The 22,289-nt window shown below is 40.1% G+C and overlaps 1 protein-coding gene and 1 long non-coding RNA gene across 2 annotated transcripts in view; one reads left to right on the forward strand and one right to left on the reverse strand.

The window, feature by feature from the left end:
* The window catches only part of ulk4 (unc-51 like kinase 4), a 235,374-nt gene that overhangs the window by 55,966 nt on the left and 157,119 nt on the right, over positions 1–22,289 (forward strand). The window contains exon 19 of the mRNA XM_041248083.1: positions 853–936. Within this exon, the coding sequence (XP_041104017.1) occupies positions 853–936 (84 nt within the window). The remainder of the gene's footprint in view (positions 1–852; positions 937–22,289) is intronic.
* Positions 13,368–18,415, reverse strand: LOC121314634. The gene is made up of 3 exons (XR_005950124.1): positions 18,209–18,415; positions 16,820–17,194; positions 13,368–16,085 (listed from the first exon to the last, which is right to left on the reverse strand). It is a non-coding gene; the product is annotated as an uncharacterized LOC121314634 (long non-coding RNA).

Below are 22,289 nucleotides of genomic sequence, written 5' to 3' on the forward strand. Positions count from 1 at the left end.
TACTGTGAAGCGTGGTGGTAGCAGTATCATGTTATGGGGATGTTTCTCATCGGCAGGGACTGTCAGGATAGAAGGGAAAATGAATGGAACAAAGTACAGAGAAGTCCTTGAGGAAAACCTGCTGATCTCTACAAGAAAGCTGAAACTGGGACGGAAGTTCACCTTTCAGCATGACAACGACCCAAAGCACACAGCCAAAGCTACACTGGAGTGGCTAAGGAACAAAAACGTAACTGTCCTTGAGTGGCCCAGTCAGCGCTCTGACCTAAATCCAATTGAAAATTTGTGGCATGACTTGAAGATTGCTGTCCATCAATGCTCCCCAAGGAACTTGACAGTGTTTTGTAAAGAATGGTCAAATATTGCCAAATCTAGGTATGCAAAGTCGGTAGAGGCCTATCCCAACAGACTCACAGCTGTAATTGCTGCCTAAGGTATTTCCATCAAGTACTTACTCAGGGAGGTGGAGACTTATCCAACTGTGATGTTTCAGTTTTTTGTATTTTCAATATATAATTTCTTTTCTCAATAAAACCCTTTTCCCCCCTTAACAGTGTAGAGTATGATGTGTATATGAGTGGAAAAAATCCTCAATTAAATACATGAAACTCTGAGGCACTGACACAACTAAATGTGAAAAAAGTTATATATATATATATATATATATATATATATATATATATATATATATATATAATTATGTATACTTATAAAGCAGTTATCACTGTGGTTGTGCAATGTAGATTTTTTTTTTTTTTATCATAACCTGAAGCATTTCTCCTCTTATAAAACTGGGTTACAGCTTCCAAAACTGTGAGGTCTACAGCTATTCTTCCTTCCTCTTTCCAACAGGAGGAGAAGAAAGAGCACCCTAGAGAATGCTGGGTTGTTCCTTCAGCTGCCTACACCGTACTAATGAGGTGCCTTCGGGAAGGGGTAAGACTTACTGCCATAATTATGTTCATGGATACCCCATAGGCATTGTTTGAGAATTGTAGCCAGGGGCAGACCAGTGACTTGTCAACCACATAACATACCAACATTTAAATAATTACAATAATACTGTGACCTGATTTGCAATAGAGCAAGTAAAAAAAAAAAAAATGCATTCAATTAAAACTGCATATGATGCTCCTCCAAATTTAAAAACTGTCCAGACAATTTAAATTAGTTTTTTTTATTTTAATCTTGCCTTTTAGGCTTTTTAGTGTTGTAAGATTTTAAGCAGGAATATGACATTTGCTGAATATGAACATTTACTATGAACAGTGTTAGAAGCGTATTAAGTATTTATACAATTTTGAATTATTTAGTGTAATGTGATTATCTTTATTTTACTGTCTTATGCATTGTGGCACAGTTTAGCATACACTGTTGTTGCCAATCCCTTTATTTCTAATAATTAAATATATGTAATTTAAGGGTGCAGTAAAATATGCACAATACACTTTATATTGATGAATAAGCCTATTAAAATTAATCAAATTTACATTTATTAAATTTTGTGTCATCATTTTCGTGTTTTTACATAGTTACTTGTTTCTTTAGTGGTATAATTATCGTCATATATGCTAATACAAAAATGTTCTTCTGATTTATTTTCAATGAATGAACCAGTTTGCGTTTCTGGTAAGCCAATTTCATGAGGAATCTGGCCTGTAGAATTCAAATGCTGAAAAGAGCATTGCAGTAGCTTGACCTTGAAAGGAATTCTCCTAAGTGAATATATGACTGTGACAGGGTCTTCCTCGGGTCACGCATGTGGGTCGCCGCTGTTCAAGCATACAGAGAGACAGAGGCTGGTGTTGAAACGCCGGCACAGGCGCGCAGGATTTATTAACAACCAAACAGAAAACGAAAGTAAAATAAAGGCGGTCATGTGAGGTTACCAGCGATGGTAACCACAGAGGACAAATACAGCAAACTGTACAAAAAGTGCAAAATAAAACACAATACCCCAAACTATAACTCAAAAGGTGCCGTGAAAACGGCAGGCCTTGCAGCAGCCCCTATCACAGCGATCGCCATGCTTTTATACTGACGCTCCGCTGAGACACGCCCACCCGCCTGCGGGAACAGCTGATTGCTTTCAGCTGCTGCTCCACGCAGACGGGTAATCGTCCCCAGCGGAGCGCCACAGCAGCTAAACAATTAAATCAATATTAACAATTAACACAAAAACATACAATAAACTACAAATTCCATTGTGCAAGGCTTACGCTTTGCCACAATGACCTATTCAGTTGCAGTCGATTGTGATAAATCATATTGGTGATTTGTCAGCAACAGTCAGAATATTAGCGTAGCCATTCCTTAATTACCATAAAACAACAATGTCGAGGCATTGAAGTTTGTTGTAGAACCATAACGTATTAAAAAAGGACAGGTTAGGTTGATGTTTTTTCAGGAATAATACCGCTATAATCATAGTCTGCTACATATATTTGCATTGTAAATGTAGCCAATGTTTCGGCCTCTCTTTGAGCAGTATATCATATAAAAACCATTAAAACAAATTAACATTGAATGTATTAGAGCTCTCTTCCGTCGTGCTTTGTGTGACGTCGTGTTGTTGACTCGCTCTATAGTCACACATACATTCTATTGAGTGTATGTCCCGTTCCTATATTATGTAGCCATTGTTTTGTTATGGCCGTCGTAACAGGGGAGGTCTGTGCTGACTGTCATACTTAGTTCTGCAGGAAGACGGCAGCAGCCCCGTAAGATCCGCCTGTCAGTCATGGCGATGACACGGAGAGGTGGGGAAGAGGGTGTGTTGGCTTTCCCTCTCTCTGAGAGGCGAGTCTTGGGGGATTGCTCAGCCCATAAGTACTGCCCTTGGCTATGCATTGGGTGGGCCTAACAGGGGATACCCCGTGATGCTGACGGAAGACGCTAGTGTAAATAAAGTCCTGCATTTGAAGAGAGGACGAAACAGCCAGTTTGTCCGCCTTAAACAAAGAAAAATAAGAATTTAAATTAAGTATTACATACACGAGGGTATGTGTGTAGATATACAGGGAACTCTGGCCACCCCATTGTATAGAGAATAGGCAAGCATAGGTAGGAGACCCGAGCTGACTGGTATAGCGGCAGAGGGCGCACTGCGTAAGCAGCACTTTTGTTTTGTAGTTTTATTACTGTGTTTTGCTTTCCCTTTTCATTTCGCCTTTGGTTTTTATTATTATTTCTGAGCACCTGTGAGTGCGCCTATGTATACCTGTGATAGTAACCCTGTGGTCCTGATTTACCGTTGCCAGTATACAGGCCACAGACAACAGAGCCCTCTGCGGGCTAAAATAAATAAAAAAGAAAATAAATAAAACTTTGCACCTGTGCATTGTTTTTCAAATACCATCTTCTGTCTCCCATGTCAGTGAATACCCCCACCCTTCCACAGCCTCCCTTTGTTGGTTTAAAGGCATAGTCACACAAAAATACTTTTTGTTACTGTTTTTCCATTCATTGATGTGGCTGGCTGTTAATAATATGATGTAACAGTGGCGCCAGAAAGGGTCAAATATGGCAGCGGCCTGCATTTCCAGCTGACCAAAAAATTGAAATACTGGTCAAACGCTTGACTTTAAAAAAAAAAATTGATTCACAGGCATGCAGATTAACTAACTTAACAACACAGGTGCTGACGCTAGGGTACCAGCAATGGTTCCCATTCAAGTACAAAATGTAACCTTTACGGAATGGGTATTTACCTCCTAAAGACCCAAATCCTGAAAATTGTATTCCAAAGCTGCTCTTTGAGCCTGTGACTCAGACATGCTCCCTCACGAAGGCACAAAAGAATTGCGGGCACAGATCTCAGTGCCATTTTTCCTTTCAGGACTGATTGCAGAGCCTCGTTCAGATAAGTACATTTTTGCTTTTATCTGTATATATTTTGCATTTGTGTTTTACACAGATGATATGTGATATTTAAACTTATCACTGTAATAGTTTTGAACTAATTACAGTAATGTTAAAACTGTACAATGCATTAGTAAGACCTCATCTTGAATATTGTGTTCAGTTCTAGTCACCTCGCTACAAAAAGGATATTGCTGCTCTAGAAAGAGTGCAAAGAAGAGCGACCAGAATTATTCCGGGTTTAAAAGGCATGTCATATGCAGACAGGCTAAAATAATTGAATCCATTCATTCTTGAACAAAGAAGACTATGCGGCAACCTAATTCAAGCATTCAAAATTCTAAAAGGTATTGACAATTTCGACCCAAGGGACTTTTTCGACCTGAAAAAAGAAACAAGGACCAGGGATCACAAATGGAGATTAGACAAAGGGCATTCAGAACAGAAGATAGGAGGCACTTTTTTACACAGAGAATCGTGAGGAATCAACTCCCCAGTAATGTTGTTGAAGCTGACACCCTATGATCCTTCAAGAAACTGCTTGATGAGATTCTGGGATCAATAAGCTACTAACAACCAAATGAGCAAGATGGGCCGAATGGCCTCCTTTCGTTTGTAAACTTTCTTATGTTCTAAGCTATAACCTTGTGCCCCGCGTGAAACCAGTGGCTTGAGTCGCTTCTTCCCAGGGATCCAGCAACACAAGTCGGCCGACTGTGCTCTTCCCCCATGCTGCATAACTCCTGCTGGAGCTTATTTTAGTTTTTGCTGTTTAGCACTGTACAGGCTGTTTTTGTTATATTATTTTTTACAGACACTACATGTAAGCCTGTTGGCAATGTGGTGCTCAGCACACGTGCAGCAAGACAGCTGCTGGGCTCCAGTTTTCATTTTCTGTCCAATCAATTGCTCGTTGCTAGGTAAAATGTTGCACATTCATAAAAATACACTTCAAAGTAATGAAGTCTCCTTTGTATTTTGTTTGGAGAGCATATATCGCAATGTCATGATCGAAAGACGAGAGTTGTAGTAGGCGATTGAAAAATGGAAAGAGACAGAGATATAAGAAAAGCGGAGATTTGTTTTTGTTTAACTGGGATAGCGACAGTGATGAGGAATTTAAAGGATTTGCTTAGGAAGATGTAAACGCGGGTGAGGAAGTGGAAAGATCAGACTCAGAGGAGTTAGTGACAGCGAGGCTGACACTGACAGGAGAAGAGGTGCGTCAAGGGGAGTGGCACGAAATGACAGGCAGGGAGAGAGAGAGAGCGCTCGGTGGGTCAAACCTACTGAAAACAGCAGGGAAAAAAATAATTGAGTTCAGTCTGCCACAGTGTGGGCCAACAAGAGTATGGAGTAGTGCCGACCCATATGATTATTTTATTAGTATGTTCACTCCTGATTTGATTGAGTTGATGGTGACAGAAGCGAACCAGTATGCTGAGGCGATACATACTAGCTGTACTCTAGCCCCCCATTCCCACTTTCACGACTGAAAACCTACCAATCGACAGGAAATTGAAATATTTGTAGGACTTGTAATGGGTCTATTTTGTGGTTCTAAGTTCTGCATTTCGCTGATAACTGCCTGAGAACTGAGAGGTCTCAGGTAGGGATGGGTCGGTATACCCTTTTTTTTTGGTTTACCACGGTTTAGGTACATTATGGTATTAATACCGTTGTTTTTATTCTAAACCGCAATTATCATAATTCGGTTATAAACTGGTTAACGCATTTTTTCAACTGCAAACACGCTTCTTCTAAATCAAGCGATGGTACTTGCAGCCTTAGCAAAGTGTCTGAAGAAGATCTTTTTGTGAACTGATACTGTATTTTGATAATGGTTTTGAAGAAAACTGTCAACGACACAGAATACACGTTTCAATGCTGTGTTCCGTTACCCAGAGCTTGCTGCGCCGGCTGCTCTTGGCTGCTGTCTTTCTGACGTCACATGTAGCTTTAGAGAAACGCCTTCTGCAGCGTAGCACACGTTTTCAACGTGCTATATTTACATTTGTCTGCATTATCAACAGTCAGTTTAATGTAATAAATAAACATTAACTTTATTGTAAAATTAATTTAATATAGCATTGACAAGGCTGTTCACGGCTTCATTGTATAATGATAAAATGTTGTTCTCCTCCGCTAACAAGTAGTTTTAGTGGTTATTTGCATTACGATTAGCAGGTCACTCGTGATCTTTGCATCGCCCCTTTGGTTCACAGCCACAGCCAGCCTCCAGCAATAACATTTCAAAGCTGCACTGTGCTATGCAGAATCTGCACATTCTGTGGGTGTTGAGTGATGTCTACAGCGCATCTCCGAGATTCTGTGCAGCACTGTGCAGAACTGCGGAAATCGGCGCTATAAGAACATGACCAATGTCTCAATTAAAATTAGCACATACCCGCGACTGTAGCAGGATAGCCTACTTATTATCAACGTAGTTTTATTTAAACTAGTTGTAAAAGTATTCCAATTTTCTTAGGTAAGTGAAGAAATCATGTGTAACTGAAGAAACTCCACATGTGTAATAATCATTGGAAGCTTAGTTGTGCAATGTCCTAAAAATGTAATTCCAATAACATGTTTTCGTATTAAAATACTTTTTTTTTTTTTTTTTTTTTTGCTATACAGATTTTATTTATCCGGTTGAAAAAATAAACGACTAATCTCTGCTCTTAAATAATAACCTGTGGTACATGTTTGTTTTTTAAGCAAAAGACTGATCATTTCCCAATTCTATTTGCCATCAGCTAATCAAAATAGTTTTTTGTTTATTTATTTAATTTTATACGTAAAAATGTTTTAACAAACTACAGCACCACGTCATTTTGAGCAAATAACAGATCTTAATACTGTTGCAGTATAACGTTGAGTGTACAACTTCAATTTTTTTTATTTTTTTTAATGATTATTCTGATTGTCTTTATAAAAAAGAAACGTACCAGGTTACGTCAGGGGCTCCGAGGTGGCACATCCAGTCCCCGGTTCAAGTCCAGGCTGTTCCATTGCTAACTGGATGGGAGCTCCCAGGTGGCGCCACATAATTGGCCTAAGTGCCTCCCACCCAGCTCCACGTTCCCAGGGCCTTATTCAGTCATTGGTCTGGATTTTTCCAATTACACTTAAGCTGTGTTTAAAATGCCCTTTATTTAAGTAAAATATCCCAGTTTAAGGGGTAAGACATTAGTTTATGGATCAGTTATGAGCATTCAATACTGTGTCTATAAATTATGTTATAAAGGATGTTATAAACAATATTTAACAGGCTCTAGAAATGCAGTGTTATAACAATGTGTAACTTTTAATGTGAACATTGCATACCATTCGACTTGCTTTCAAATGTTACAGTAATAACCGTGTTAACCCTCATAAACATTAATTACACATTTATTGATGTTTAATAAATCGATTTTTAAACTAGAGTAAACCTTTTAAAGGACATGCAATATGAATATAAATGTAAGGTAAGAGAAAAATGTACAAAACAGGGCCCAATTTACATTGACATTGAAACTTCGCTTGCAAGATTTAAAACAAGAATACAATAAGGAACGGAAGCTTGTTTGCTAGATTTAAAGCTGTGTTACAGTTAGATAGGGAGGATTTAAAATAAAATTGGAAATTGTGGCAAAATGCAAAAACCCCAGAAGAATGTGCCTGTTACCACAAGGAAAGAAGGTACAACTTAACTGTGTAAGTACTGTCAAGTTACTATACATATTGTGACAGAAAAAAACGCCCAACCATTTTGGATAACTGAAAACAATAATGTCATAAAGAGGAGCCCTTGAAAGTGGAACTTAAATCAGACCTTCTTTACAAACCAGACTGCAGCCATAATGCAGCCATGTCCCTGCTTCAGCTTCTTTTAGCGTTCCTATGTAGTATGTACAGTAATTTCATCACAGCCTGAAACATTTCCAAGGGGAGGCCCAGCAAAAAAAAGTTTGAGAACCCCTGCTCTACTGTATACAAAGCCTGGCATGACATACTTGTGAGATTTTGATGCTGCATTAAGTGTTTTTTGCTGTTTTAATTTTGTATTTTTCATTGGCGACAGAATTGAGTTAAAATGGGTTGCTTCTAATTTAGCACCCGTCCGTGCATGACCATCCTACATCTATATTGTTTCTTATTCGCAGTGAGCTAACTTACAACTGAACCATTGTCAGGACCGCCACATAGCTGAAATAAAACAAAAACATCTCTTAGCACCATCTTACACCATCTTTATCATTATAAATGCTATGTAATGGAACTTGTTTATTTTACATCCTGTGTTATTTTGATTGATAGATTGGTTGTAAGTCAAAAAGACCAAAAGACCTAATGAAAGGACTTTCTGGCAGTCACTATTTACAGTGCTTATTCTTCCTAGCCAGTTATCAGGATTTATTGGTTTTCAAAGGCAAATATTTACATGAGCTCAGTAATGTGGAAACCATCATATACATTGTTTAGGTCCCCTCTTTTTTTCTAAAACAGCATAGTATCCAACTGTGCTTATATATAATTGTGGCAGGATAGTGGTGAGACAGACTCAGAAGCCAGGAAGCTTCAGCTTGAGCGCCAAAGCACACATTTATCCACCCAGCTGCTTATCCTGCGATTTCCACGTGGAGTGCATGCAAGTCCAAATTTGCCACTCCCATGAGAATAGTGTGCAGGCTTTATATGTGCATCTGCAAAGTTTAACATGTATTTTTAATGTGCTTCAGTGAAAAAATAAGAACACTATTTACAAGTGCAATTTAATTTACTGGCAGATGGCAGCAGTCCCTAAGAAATGTGCTTGACAGACCAGGTCATCTGTATATACACACACAGCTGAGAGTGAAAAATGGATGCCTGTGTATCTACAGAGAATAAAACAAAGAGATTTCTTTATGTATTTATTGGTGTTACAGGTTGTAAGGAAACATTGTCAGGATTTATACTGGTCAAAACAACCTACTTATTTATTGTACCTACACTTCATGGATAATAATTCATATAACTATACACCCATGCCTGAAATTGGGGAAGATACTGTATTTAATGTGATGGAAAATTTGCGATGCAAGTGTTCTTATGGATATGTGCTAGATAAAGACGTTAGCATTGATGAGGGTTCAAATGCGTCTACTTTAAAATGTATCACACCAAAAATTATTTAAACAAAGTGATATGCCTGGACAAGTATTATAATGTTATTATAATGCTGCCATTGTAAAAGATGATGCTATTTATACTTATATAATGAGTGCTATTGGAAAAAAAAAGATTTTATGTTGTGATCTATATTATACCGAGCATCAAAAGAAACTTATCACTATTATAACACTTTCATTTTTGAAAAAAGAAACATATATAAATGATGGACATTGATGAAATGTTTTTGGTTTCTTTTTAATCACTCGATCATTCATCCTTGACCATGACACACTTGAGTGACTATGACTGAAGCATATGCACGTAATCGCCTAATTAGTGAGACACTTGATTGGACACGGGATATGGAGTGATTTTAGCTGTTGAATTGCAAGCTTGAATAAAAGCAATAAATAAAATCACAGAAACAAAAAACAATATGCCACGTGTCAAGAAAGCGGCGCCTTCTTGCAGTCAGCGTGTTTGAGGCTGGTCTAGGGCACCGTACTGTGGCTCGTCGCCTTGATTGCTCAGAAAGTGTACAAGGGCCAAAATAAAGGTTTAACAAAACGTAGGCTGGGCATTCGCCATCACTACTTTACAAAAACAAAAATGTGCAGAAACACAGTAACAAACACAGTGCACACTTGCCAAATTCCTCTCCCAAATGGAGCTCCTTTTATGTGATGTGGCTGCTCCCAATTAGCACTTAACCCTTTATGGTCCGATGTTGGAGCCTGTCTGACGCATCAAAAAACTGTCAAGCACAGGTTTCTAGTCATTTTTTCTCCAGAAAAAGCCTAGAAAACCACTCAATGGCCGAGTGAGACAGATAGGAGCCGAGAGAAGCCGAAAAAAAAAAAAAAATATCTGAGCAATACACAGAGGCCCTGTACCACAGACCTAACACGGACATAAAAAAAAACAAGATAGCTGCTTCCGCATCCAGTGCTCAAAGAATATCACAGACATTTGCAGAGCTTTTTGAGATGTTCTAGTAATAAAATAAAGACTTGGATCGCATTATTGAGGAGTTTGGTGATAAAACGAGTGATCAAGTGATCAAGATATATACCCCCTTTCAAGATTTTCACCTTTTGTTGCCTTATAGCCTGGAATTAAAATGCATTAAAAAATAAATAAATAAATAAATAAATCAATCATTTATCTACACATCCTACCCCACAACTTCCAAGTGAATAAAAAATTCTAGAAATTTGTAGAAAATTAATTAAAAATAAAAACTGAAATAGCTTGGTTGTGTAAGTGTCCACCCCCCTTGTAATAGCAATCCTAAATTAGCTCAGGTGTAACCAGTCACCTTCAAAATCACACTCCAAGTTAAGTGGCATCCACCTGTGTTATACTGTAGTTATTCACATGATTTCAGGATAAATTCAGCAGTTTCTGTAGGTTCCATCTGCTGGGTAGTGCATTTTAAAGCAAAGACTCAACCATGAGCACCAAGGCGCTTTCAAAAGAACGCCTGGACAAAGTTGTTGAAAGGCACAGATCAGGGGGTGGGTATAAAAAAAATACCGAAGGCCTTGAATATCCCTTGGAGCATGGTCAAGACGATTATTAAGAAGTGGAAGGTATATAGTACCACCAAAACCCTGCCTAGATCAGGCTGTCCTTCCAAATTGGATGACCGAGCAAGAGGGAGACTGATCAGAGAGGCTACCAAGAGGCCAATGACAACTTTGAAAGAGCTACAGGCTTTTATGGCCAAGACTGGTCAAAGTGTGCATGTGACAGCAATATCCCAAGCACACCACAAATCTGGCCTGTATGGTGGCAAGAAGGAAGCCATTACTCAAGAAAGCCCATCTTGAATCCAGTTTGAAGTATGCAACAGAACACTCAGGAGATTCTGTAGCCATGTGGCAAAAAGTATTGTGGTCTGACGAAACTAAAATGGAACTTTTTGGCCTAAATGCAAAGCGTTATGTTTGGCGGAAACACAACGCATCACCTAAAGAACACCATGCCTACTGTGAAGCGTGGTGGTGGCAGCATCATGTTATGGGGATGTTTCTCATCGGCAGGGACTGGGGCACTTGTCAGGATAGAAGGGAAAATGAATGGAGCAAAGTACAGCGAAGTCCTTTGGCAAATGTCTAATTGTCTGAGATCTGATGTCAACTAATGTTAGACATGAAATACTATTGTTTGAATGTGTAAAAAATATTTTCTACAGAATGAAAACTAAACTTTTTATACGAAAACGTTTTCTTCTGAGTCAAATTGCTGTTCATATTTCTAAATAAGAAAAATACAAAATTTATGCTGTGGATTAATGATAAATTAATATTGCTATGATAAGTTCAGGTAAGTATATTTAATTGGGTGGCTTTTACAAGTTTAAACTTAACTGTGATTATTAGTCTCTTGCTGATATCACTATGTAACACAATTTATTTTCCTGGGTAGTAAGTGTTATTTCCTAATTGCTTATGCCTCAAAAGTATAGAAAATGGCTATTATTCCCCAGAAACTTTGCTTTTGTGACCAGGACAGTGATATTTTGAAATGTACCTATTTCCAATGAGAAAATGGGCGAATTTGTGTCTTTTCGTTCACATAAAGTCAGAAAAAAACAACATATGAATCCAAATTAACATGTATTTATACTAAAGTAATACAAAAATGACTACATAAGATTTAGAAGTGAGTAGTTTTTCGAGATTTACGATTATACTGTAAATCACTTTCACGAATCAGCCCCCAAATGTAGTCTCCCATCATGTTCTCGTTATACTGTCCTTGGTAGCGGCGTTCAAAGTCCAGTATATCCTGGTGGAACTGCTCGCCTTGCTCCTCCGAGTACGCTCCCATGTTCTCCTTGAATTTATCAAGATGAGCATCAAGGATATGGACTTTGAGGGACATGCTACAGCCCATTGTGCCGTAGTTCTTCACCAGAGTCTCAACCAGCTCCACATAGTTTTCGGCCTTGTGATTGCCCAGGAAGCCCCGAACAACTGCGACAAAGCTGTTCCAAGCCGCTTTCTCCTTACTAGTGAGCTTCTTGGGGAATTCATTGCACTCCAGGATCTTCTTTATCTGTGGTCTGACGAAGACACCGGCTTTGACATTTGCCTCAGACAGCTTAGGGAAGAAGTCTTGAAGGTACTTGAAGGCTGCCGATTCCTTATCTAGAGCTCTAACAAATTTGATGTGCAGTGGTGGCATCACCTTCCGGGGGTCCACCAGTGGCTCCCACTTGATGTTGTTCCTCCCCACAGAGAACTCTGTCCGCTGTGGCCAGTCCCGCCTGTGGTAGTGCACCTTGGTGTCCCTGATGTCCCAAAGTTAAAGATAGCAGGGAAACTTGGTAAAACCGCCTTGGAGACCCATCAGGAATGCCACCATTTTGAAGTCTCCTATGACCTCCCAGCCGTACTCATCATACTTCAAGGCGTCCAGCAAGGTCTTGATGCTGTTGTAATCCTCTTTGAGGTGCACCGAGTGAGCCAGGGGAAGAGACGGGTACTTGTTACCATTATGGAGCAGCACGACTTTGAGGCTCCTGGATGAGCTGTCAATGAAGAGTTGCCACTCATTCTGGTTACAGGCGATTCCGATTGCCTCGAACAGACTGGTCACATTGTGGCAGAAGCAGAGCCCATCTTGACGGGTGAAGAAGCTGGAAAAAGGTTGGTGATGCTTCCTCTGATCTGCGACTTGCACACTTTCATCCAACAAGTTCCACTGCTTGAGCCTAGACGTCAAAAGCTCGGCATTGGACTTGGTGAGACCAAGATCTCTATCAAGTCGTTGAGGTCTTTTTGGTTGGGGTAGTATGGGTTTCTCTCCTCAGCTCCACCTCTGAAATTGTCATCTGGATCTACAACGTCTTCCTCGCTCTCTTCTAAAGACGGCTGCTCTCTCTCCGGAGGAGTGGGTACAGGGAGCTCATGGCAGTGTGGCACCGGGGCGATGGATGAAGGAAGGTCCGGATACGTGATAGCAGGTGCATTCTTACCAGTCCGACGTTTGGAAGGGTCCATCATGCAGAAGTAGCTGTTGCTTGAGTGGTCAGTGGGTTCCTGCCAAATTCTTGGGATAGCGAACTTCGTGGCTCTCTTTTCCCCTCTGTACCATCCTACAAAAATACATTTATTTCACCCATGACTAATGTGTAAGAGATTCTCGTAACATTTTTCATATATGATATATTTTTTCAATAACATTGAAAATTGTAAAACATTTTAAAATTAAAAACTTTTACAATTTTAAAAATTTTAACAAATTTTATAACATAAAATTCCGAGCAACAATTGTCCATCTTACCTTCCAGAGTTTTTTTCCAGTGCTCGCAGGTGAAATGAGGTGCCCAGGGTTTGTCCTGATCCCCGACAGGCATGCCGAAATATGCCTTCTAGGCCTCACACATCTTAGCAGATGCTTCCACGGAGTACTTTTTCGCTCTTGTACCCTGGGAAATATAGACTTCAGAACATTGTTAAGAGAAGCACAATATTTTACCATTTCATTTTCACATCCCATTAGGGTGAGCCTATTTTGAGGAAAAGGTGTGTTCAGCATCCGCATTGGGCATCCCGTCAATACTTCATGGGGTGCTAGCTCTGTAGTACTGTGTGTGCTTCCACGCGTGTACATCAGGGCCAATGGCAATACTGTAACCCAGGAGAGCCCTGTTTCAGCCATGAGCTTAGTTTAGTTTAGTTTTTATTGTTTGGTTCACTCCACCAAGCCTCCGCTGGCAGGGTGGTAGCTACAGTGTGTGTGTAAATCAATTTGTAGGCTTTCAGAAATGTTCTGTACCACACTGTTCACAAAATGAGAACCATTGTCAGGTGTCAATTTAGATGGCAGACCCTACCCGGGGTATAATCTCTCTCATTAGGCTTTTTGCTACTGCCATAGCTGTGGCATGTCTGCAGAGGAATGTTTCAGTCCATTTAGAAAAGGCATCAATTATCACAAGGCAGTACTTGTAACCTTGGCAAGGTGTCAATTCAATAAAATCCATCATAACATGTTCAAAGGGGCCCTCAGGCCTTGGATGAGCAGACACTGACATGGGCGTGCTGCGGTCTACATTGTTGGTCACACAAATCACACATTTAGCACAAAATTGGTTAGCATATGTTTAAAAACCTGGAGCAAACAAAAAATTGTTAACGACATTCACCGCCCCTCCCTTTGACACATGGTCTTGGCCGTGTGCCAAATCAGCTACATAAGGGAAACATGAACGGGGAAGGGCAGGCAACCCAGTGGGTCCTCTCCAAATCTTATGAGTAGAATCATCAGAGCATTTGTTTTTCCACAGAGCTATCTCAGCAGGACCCACACTGTGTTGTAAGTCAGCTACATCCTGTAAAGAAAATACAGATTCAGTTAAGGCAGGTAATGACACCACTTGGAGCACAGGGGCCTGAGTTGATGCGGCAGCTGCTTTAGCAGCAGCATCTGCAACAGCATTCCCTTGAGAGACAGGATCAGAAGCGTCAGCGTGTGCCTGGCACGTTCAACACGGGCACATCAGTAAGATCGGGTTGTGGCTTGCAGACCTGTTCTACTAAGGCGATGCAATCATGAGGCTCTCCATCGGCTTCTGTAGGAAGAAGTGTAGCAGGGTTAAGCACAGTACAGCGTTTTAGCACGACATGTGACATGGTCATTAATACATTCTGGTAATGTGCATTCAGATGTGCTGTCTTGGCCTGTGAAATGAGAGCATGTACTGCATGAGGAACATGTACAGTTAGCGGGCACATTGCAACTAGGTCAGCACTAGCCAGCACAGCTTCAGTGGTGGCAGCCACCGCTCTCAAGCAACAGACTAGCCCTCGCTACATTATCAAGGCGCTTAGAGTAAAAAGCCACAGGACGTTGTTCTCCCCCGTGCTCTTGTGTCAGTACTGCCGACATGAATCCTCCCTTTGCACAAACAAACGGGTTAAAAGGTTTAGAGTGATCGGGTAACTCAAGACAGGGTGGAGAGGACTAGACTAGGACTAGAGCTGTTTAAGTTTTTTTTAGGGCAGTCAGTCTGTCAGGAGTCTAGTCAATTGTGTCTTTCATAGTCATCTTATGGCTACGTATCAAGTCAGCTAGGGGCTGTGTTACTTCAGCATAATCTGGAAGCTCTACAGTAGCCAGCCATATCTAGCAACGTCATCATGTGTTTTTTTGTGGCAGGCTGGGGCAGTGTCAGAATTGCAGTGACACGCTCCAGGCCCAATTTCCTGCCTTCTGGTTTAATATCGCGTCCCAAGTATTTTACAGATGGTGACACGAGCTGCAGCTTTTTTTTTTTTTTTTTTTTGATACCTTATGGCCATTACGAGCTAGGTACTCTAAAAGAGCTCATGTATCAGTTTTGCACGTGTGCTGAGTTTCAAAACATAAAAGCAAATCATCCGCATACTGTATGAGTTTGCTTCCACCAGGGGGAACAAAACCTTCCAGATTCTGCGCCAAAGCGGCAGAAAAGACGGCTGGCGATTCTCTGAACCCCTGAAGCATAACTCCAGGTCTATCGTTTCCCCATAAAGGTGAAAGCAAACAAAACTATGAGTCACTTGCAACAGGGTTGCTGAAGAATGCAATTGCTAAATCAACAATAGTAAACCACTTTGCACTTGGGGGGGAACAGCTGACAAAAGAGTAACTGGGTTTGGCACAAAAGGGGTCCTTGCATGTATTGTGTCATTTACTAACCTGAGGTCTTGGACAAAGCGCCATTCTCCCGAGGCTTTGCGGACCGGTAGAATCGGGGTGTTGCAAGGAGAGTCCGGGTAGGGCACAGTGGCTCCTCTAGAGACCAAAGACGCATGCACAGGAGCAATGCCTTCCTCTGCTTCCTTGCTGAGAGGATACTGGGTGCGGCTAGGCTGGTGTGTGCTTTCCGGTGTGACTGTTATGGGCTCTGCCCCTTTCATAAGGCCAATATCATACTTATCTTTTGCCCATAGAGAATTGGGGAGGCCGATCAGCAAGGGTGAAAACGTGCCTCCCAGTGCCTCCCCACGGGGCACATCTCGATTCTCTGCCCCATGGATTCCAGTTGGACAGGCGCGACCCAAAAGAAAGGAGCGCAAGCAGCGCGAGCACTGGGGGAGAAATTGAACCCGTCTTCACTTTGCCAGTCAGTCACCTGCAACACAGACTTAAGCCAGACACCAGTATCTTCCACTCTACATCATCGGTTCTTGCGATGCCTATATGTGGCACAGTCAGTAGTGTGGTAAAGTAAAAACTGATCGCTATTTAGTTTAATGGCTGCAACACAAAAGCATAAACCTATATACAAGGCTGTGCACGTAATTGTTTCGTTAAATGGAGGTGGTGTTAACCACTTTTTCTCAAAATCATATTCTCTTGATAAAGGTGAGTACAGGGCAGTGCAATGTAAGGCATAAGGTGATATAAACCCAGTTTCATGACCCCAATGTTTTCGAGCCAATTAAAATAATTCCTCAATTTGTTCGCCTCCGTTTTGTATATCCCATGACTAGAAACAACTACGGGTCTCAATCGTCTGGGCCATCATCAAGGGACACGAAACGGTAACTCCTTTTGCTCACATTTAATTTCACAATTGAATTTACATAGTAGATCTCACCCTGCTAGGTTACAAGGGCAGCACTCAGAGAAAATATCCGATGCATAAACGTTTTCCCTTCATATTGTACCAGTAAAGGCATCATAACTTTCTCCCTCAATACTACCCCCAAGGCTCCCACTGTTTTTACTGATTCATTTGATATCATTGGGTTATGCATAGTTCTAGCATTTATGACAGACATTGCAGCACCAGTATCAATTAAGAATTCAAATGACTCACCATTCACGAAGAGATCAACGGTGGGGGCTTCTTGTGGTTTAGAAAAAGTAAGCACGTACTGCTTGTTCGCTGTGTTGGTGTCAGATGTCCCTGCCTTGCTTCATTCTGGTTTCTGTTTTGTATAGTGATACTTGCGGTGGGGGAGCGCTCTGCCAGTTACTCCCGTTGGCTTGCTGCTGTCTCTGACAATCTCTAGCAAAATGTCCTTCCTGGCCACAATTACAGCAACAATGATAAGAATCTTATCATCCAGGGGGCGACCAAGGGGACCAAGTCCATCGGGAACCGCCTTGGAAACCTGTCGGGTTGCTTGGGGTGGATATCAGAGGCGGAGGCGCGGGACCCGGACGGGTCGGTCAGGCTGAGGAGCAGGGGCTGTGGAAACAGAAACACAAATCAGGGGGCAGGGGGGGAGACAGTCCCTTTCCTCATCGCAATATCTATTTTTTTTACTTCCTCAGTACTATCTTTCTGACTTGCTTTTACCATTATGCTTTTAGCCTGCAATGCTGTTTGTCTTTCTGTTTCTCATTCCAATTTCCTATAACTATCCCAGTCTTTTTCTTTTTCTCTGTCTTCTCATACTCTAACTTTTCTCTACATTCTTGTAACTTTCTTTCACCCAGGGTTCCTTTTAGTGGAAATTCAGTTATTTTGTGCCACAAAACAACCTGGTCTACAACACCGCGACCCCATTTATTAACCATTTTTCGTCCCGGTCCAACCAGCGGGTCCGGGAGACAGACCTCCTTTTTTTACTATTACTTGACCCCATTGTAATCAAATCCACGTCTACACACACACACACACACAATTATTAGATAACACTCGTTCACTCGCTCATTCACACGGTTATCTGTCGTCCACACTATACCACTGCTTATTTTTATTTGTACCACTTGCACAGAAATATAACTTTTCTTAATTACCATCCAACAGTGTGCTAGGTATATTAATCAACTACACTAGTAGTATGACTTTTTTTTTTTTTCCAAACTGTGCACTTAATTTTTTCGATTGTTATTTTTGGTTCAATATTCGGTATTTAATACAATGTCCTTTTTTTTTTTTTTAAACTAATTTCATTTGTAATTACTTATTAGTATTATTCATAGATCAGTCAAATCACTTAATTTACCTGTTTCCGGATCAGGATTTCTATGTCTATTAGACAACAAAGTTCCCAGAACTTTTCTGCGCAGCCCGTTCCCAGAACGGGTTTTAACAGGTTCCTAGAACCTGAACCACGTGGTCTATCTTAATTTTGTCCTCTAGACAATAGAGTTCCCAGAACTCTTTCTGCGCAGCCCATTCCCAGAACAGGGTTTATCAGGTTCCCAGAACCTGAACCAATTGGTCTATTTTATGTATGAAGAACACCAGTCTCACCCTTAGTCTTTGTTCGGGATGGCGTATCAGTCCACCGATGCTTCCAGCCAGGTTCAAGGCGGGTCCTTCTCCTCTGAAATTATTTCAGAGTGTGGTTCCCTGAGCCACTCCTAAGCAGCCCCCATGCACGGTTAACCTCAAAGACCCCGGGAGCGATCGGAAAACGGAGCTAGCCATCCCATCCTCGTCGCCAAGAGTTGTCGTGGAAATTCTAATAAAGGAAGAGAGACTGCGAGTTCCAAACACACAGGCCTTTATTTCTTAAGTTTGCAAACTGTGAACACTCTCAACACACAGGGTGCTAGATAATCATTGAGTAGTGTTCCAACATACAGAGTTGGATCAGTTTCTTGTATACCTTAAAACTATCAGTAAGGCAGAAGGCTAGCCAGTGATGATTCAGATATTAGCATATAAGGGAAACAATTTATAACTATGCATACGTGGTGTATAGCTAAGCAAGCAAATAACAGAGTGGCTGTTTTGTGTGTATAGTTAAAAAAAAACACATCTGGCTCATCCTATTATCCATCTTCTCACAGCTGCAGCTGCAATGTAGGCAAAACTTTATCTTAAGCAAAGCGTACAAGGTTATGCGAGCAAGATGCCAGTACTTTTCCACACTGAGCAAATCCAATTTTTCTATAATATCTCTATTACATCTAACCCAAGATGAAAGTAAACTGTGCATTGATACTTTGTTTAGTTCCGTTGCTATGGCGTTGTCAGAAACTATGTAAGTTATTTAAATGAACATTGCAACGGGTGGCTTGGTGACGATGTGCTTTTGCGCTTAAAGGTAACAAAGGTAATTCACTCTCTGTTTGTATTATACTGTATCTGTTAAAAATCTTTCTTCGCTCAGGTGGCTGTATGCAGTTGACCAGCCTGGGCAGATGCCGGAATGACATAAAATTAAAAGCTAATTCGGTATCTGCCCACCGCAGCTGGGCACTTCGCCAACTGCCTGGTTTCAGCTAACGGTCCATAACACACACACACACACACACACACACACACACACACACACACACACACACACACATATATATATATATATATATATATATATATATATATATATATATATATATATATATATATAATAATATACAGGTGTAGTCAAAAGTTTACATACTCCAATGGAGGTGTATAATTCTAGAAGTTTCTTGAATGCAAATAATTATAGGGAAAATCATTTGTAGTCAAAGTTTTACTTTTGTGTATGAGGAAAAACAGTTACAAGAAATAGATGTCTACAGTTATTTATTTCAGTAATTTTTTTTGAAAAACTCCAAAAATGCTAATTCATAAGTATTCATACCCTAACAAGGAAAATGAAATTAATAGCTAGTTGAGGCACCTTTAGTAATAATAACCTGTTTTAAATGATTAGGATATTTGTCAATGAGCTTTTGGCATGCTTCTTTAGTGTTTTTTTCAATGCAGAATTGTTCAAGTTCATTCAAATTCTGAGGACTTCCCTTGTTCACAGCCTTCTTCAACTCATACCAAAGATTCTCAATAGGATTTAGATCAGGAGTTTGACTAAGCCATTCTAGAACATTGATTTTATTCATCTTTAACTGTTCTGAAGTAGATTTTGATGTGGTGAAATGTCCACTTTAAACCACGTTTTGTAGCGTAGGGTTTAATGATGGTTTTATGATTGGCCATTATCTTTTGGTATGCTGTGGAATCCATTTTACCATGTATTGGAATTATATATATATATATATATATATATATATATATATATATATATATATATATATATATATAAATTGTAACACAGCCTCATGGCTAAGGTTCGTTTTGCCCCTTTTAAAATACAGACCCAACACAAGTTTTAAGTTCAGCGTGTTTCCACACTTATGTTATTTTCAATAACTAAAATAAAACCGAAACAAAAAACTACTTAAAAACAAAAACCCTCCTTCCCTCACAGAGTACTAAGAAACAAAAACCTACCTTCTCCACAGAGTACTAAGAAACAAAAACCTACCTCCTTCACAGAGTACTAAGAAACAAAAACATACCTCCCGCACGGAGTACTAAAAAACAAAAACCTACCTCCCTCTTACATATATACAACCATATAAATACATACAGTTGTAGTCAAAAGTTTACATACCACAGTGGAAATTTATAAAAAACAAAACAAAAACATACCTCCCTCATGGAGTACTAAAAACCAAAAACATACCTCCCTCATGGAGTACTAAAAACCAAAAACATACCTCCCTCATGGAGTGCTAACTAAACTGTTTTCTCGAACCTAAATAAAATCGGATGGCTAAGCCGTTTACCGATTAGACGACAGTTTTAACACACATTAATAATCAGAGCCAGCTAAACCCCCTCCTGGACTACATTCCTCTCTCCTCCCCCTAGTCTCACTATCTACCTATCTATCGATCTCACACACAGTACCGTGAAAAAGTATTTGCCTCTGTCTGATTTTCTGCATTTTTGCATACTTTTGATGTTATCACATCTTAAGGACCCTGAGTAAACAAATGACACAAAAATTTGATACTTATTTAATTTATTTATTAAAGAAAGTTATGCAACACCCAATGCCCCCATGTGAAAAAGCAATCTAGTCGTACAAGGTTGTTCTGGAAGAAAACTTGCTTCCTTCTGCTCTGACAATGTTCCCCAACTCTGAGGATTGGTTTTTCCAGCAGGACAATGCTCCATGCCACACAGCCAGGTCAATCAAGGTGTGGATGGAGGACCACCAGATCAAGACCCTGTCATGGCCAGCCCAATCTCCAGACCTGAACCCCATTGAAAACCTCTGGAATGTGATCAAGAGGAAGATGGATGGTCATAAGCCATCAAACAAAGCTGAGCTGCTTGAATTTTTGCGCTAGGAGTGGCATAAAGTCACCCAACATCAATGTGAAAGACTGGTGGAGAGCATGCCAAGACGCATGAAAGCTGTGCTTGAAAATCAGGGTTATTCCACCAAATATTGATTTCGGAACTCTTCCTAAGTTAAAACATTAATATTGTGTTGTTTAAAAATGAATCTGAACTTATTTTCTTTGCATTATTCGAGGTCTGACAACACTGCATCTTTTTTGTTATTTTGACCAGTTGTCATTTTCTGCAAATAAATGCTCTAAATGATAATATTTTTATTTGGAATTTGGGAGAAATGTTGTCAGTAGTTTACAGAATAAAACAAAAATGTTCATTTTACTCAAACACATACCTATAAATAGTAAAACCACAGAAACTGATAATTTTGCAGTGGTCTCTTAATTTTTTCCAGAGCTGTGTATATATATATATATATATATATATATATATATATATATATATATATATATATATATAATATATATATTGGTTATATGCTGGGTGGTGCACACTTATTATTCTTTCTTCTCTCCCCTTCTCTCTCTTCTGTTGATCATCCTGCATGTTCACTACACATTTCGTCACTTGATGAACTTCCACGCATATGTATTTTGATTACCTTGAGTGAAAGCCAGATGTGTGGTTGATCAACACATCCGGTTGGTCAGTGTGATAATTTTGAATTAAGGGCTTGTTTGTTTCGTGGAGGCAGTGGCATTGAGTAAACCCTCCATGAGTAATAAACGAAAGTTTGAGGTTTTAAGCCAGAGTGGGAGAGAGTTTGCTTTCACTGAAAACAGTGGTAAACATCGGTGTCTCATCTGCAACAAATTCCTTACACACTAGGCGAGCAACCAACGTCTATGAAACAAATCACAACAAATGTTCATCTAAATATCCTCCCGGATCAGACTTGACGAGAAACAAACTAGCCTCTTTAAAAGCAGAACTCAGGGGTCAGCAGATGCTCCTTTCTGATTAATGAATCTTTTTATAAAATTGGAGTGGGTGCTAGACTAGAGAATGCATGTTTACATGTTATATTGCAGGTCTAAAATTCTTATTATGTTTACATTTTACATTTACATCTTACGTCTTGTCATGAGCAGGTACTGTAATCCCTTTGAAAATACAGTGCATGTGCCATTCACAAAGCTCTCAAAAGTACGGAGCAGTCATTAAATCTGAGAATTCAGATCTTCAAGGGGAC

Source organism: Polyodon spathula, chromosome 4, assembly GCF_017654505.1.
Source record: "Polyodon spathula isolate WHYD16114869_AA chromosome 4, ASM1765450v1, whole genome shotgun sequence".
Taxonomy (NCBI): domain Eukaryota; kingdom Metazoa; phylum Chordata; class Actinopteri; order Acipenseriformes; family Polyodontidae; genus Polyodon; species Polyodon spathula.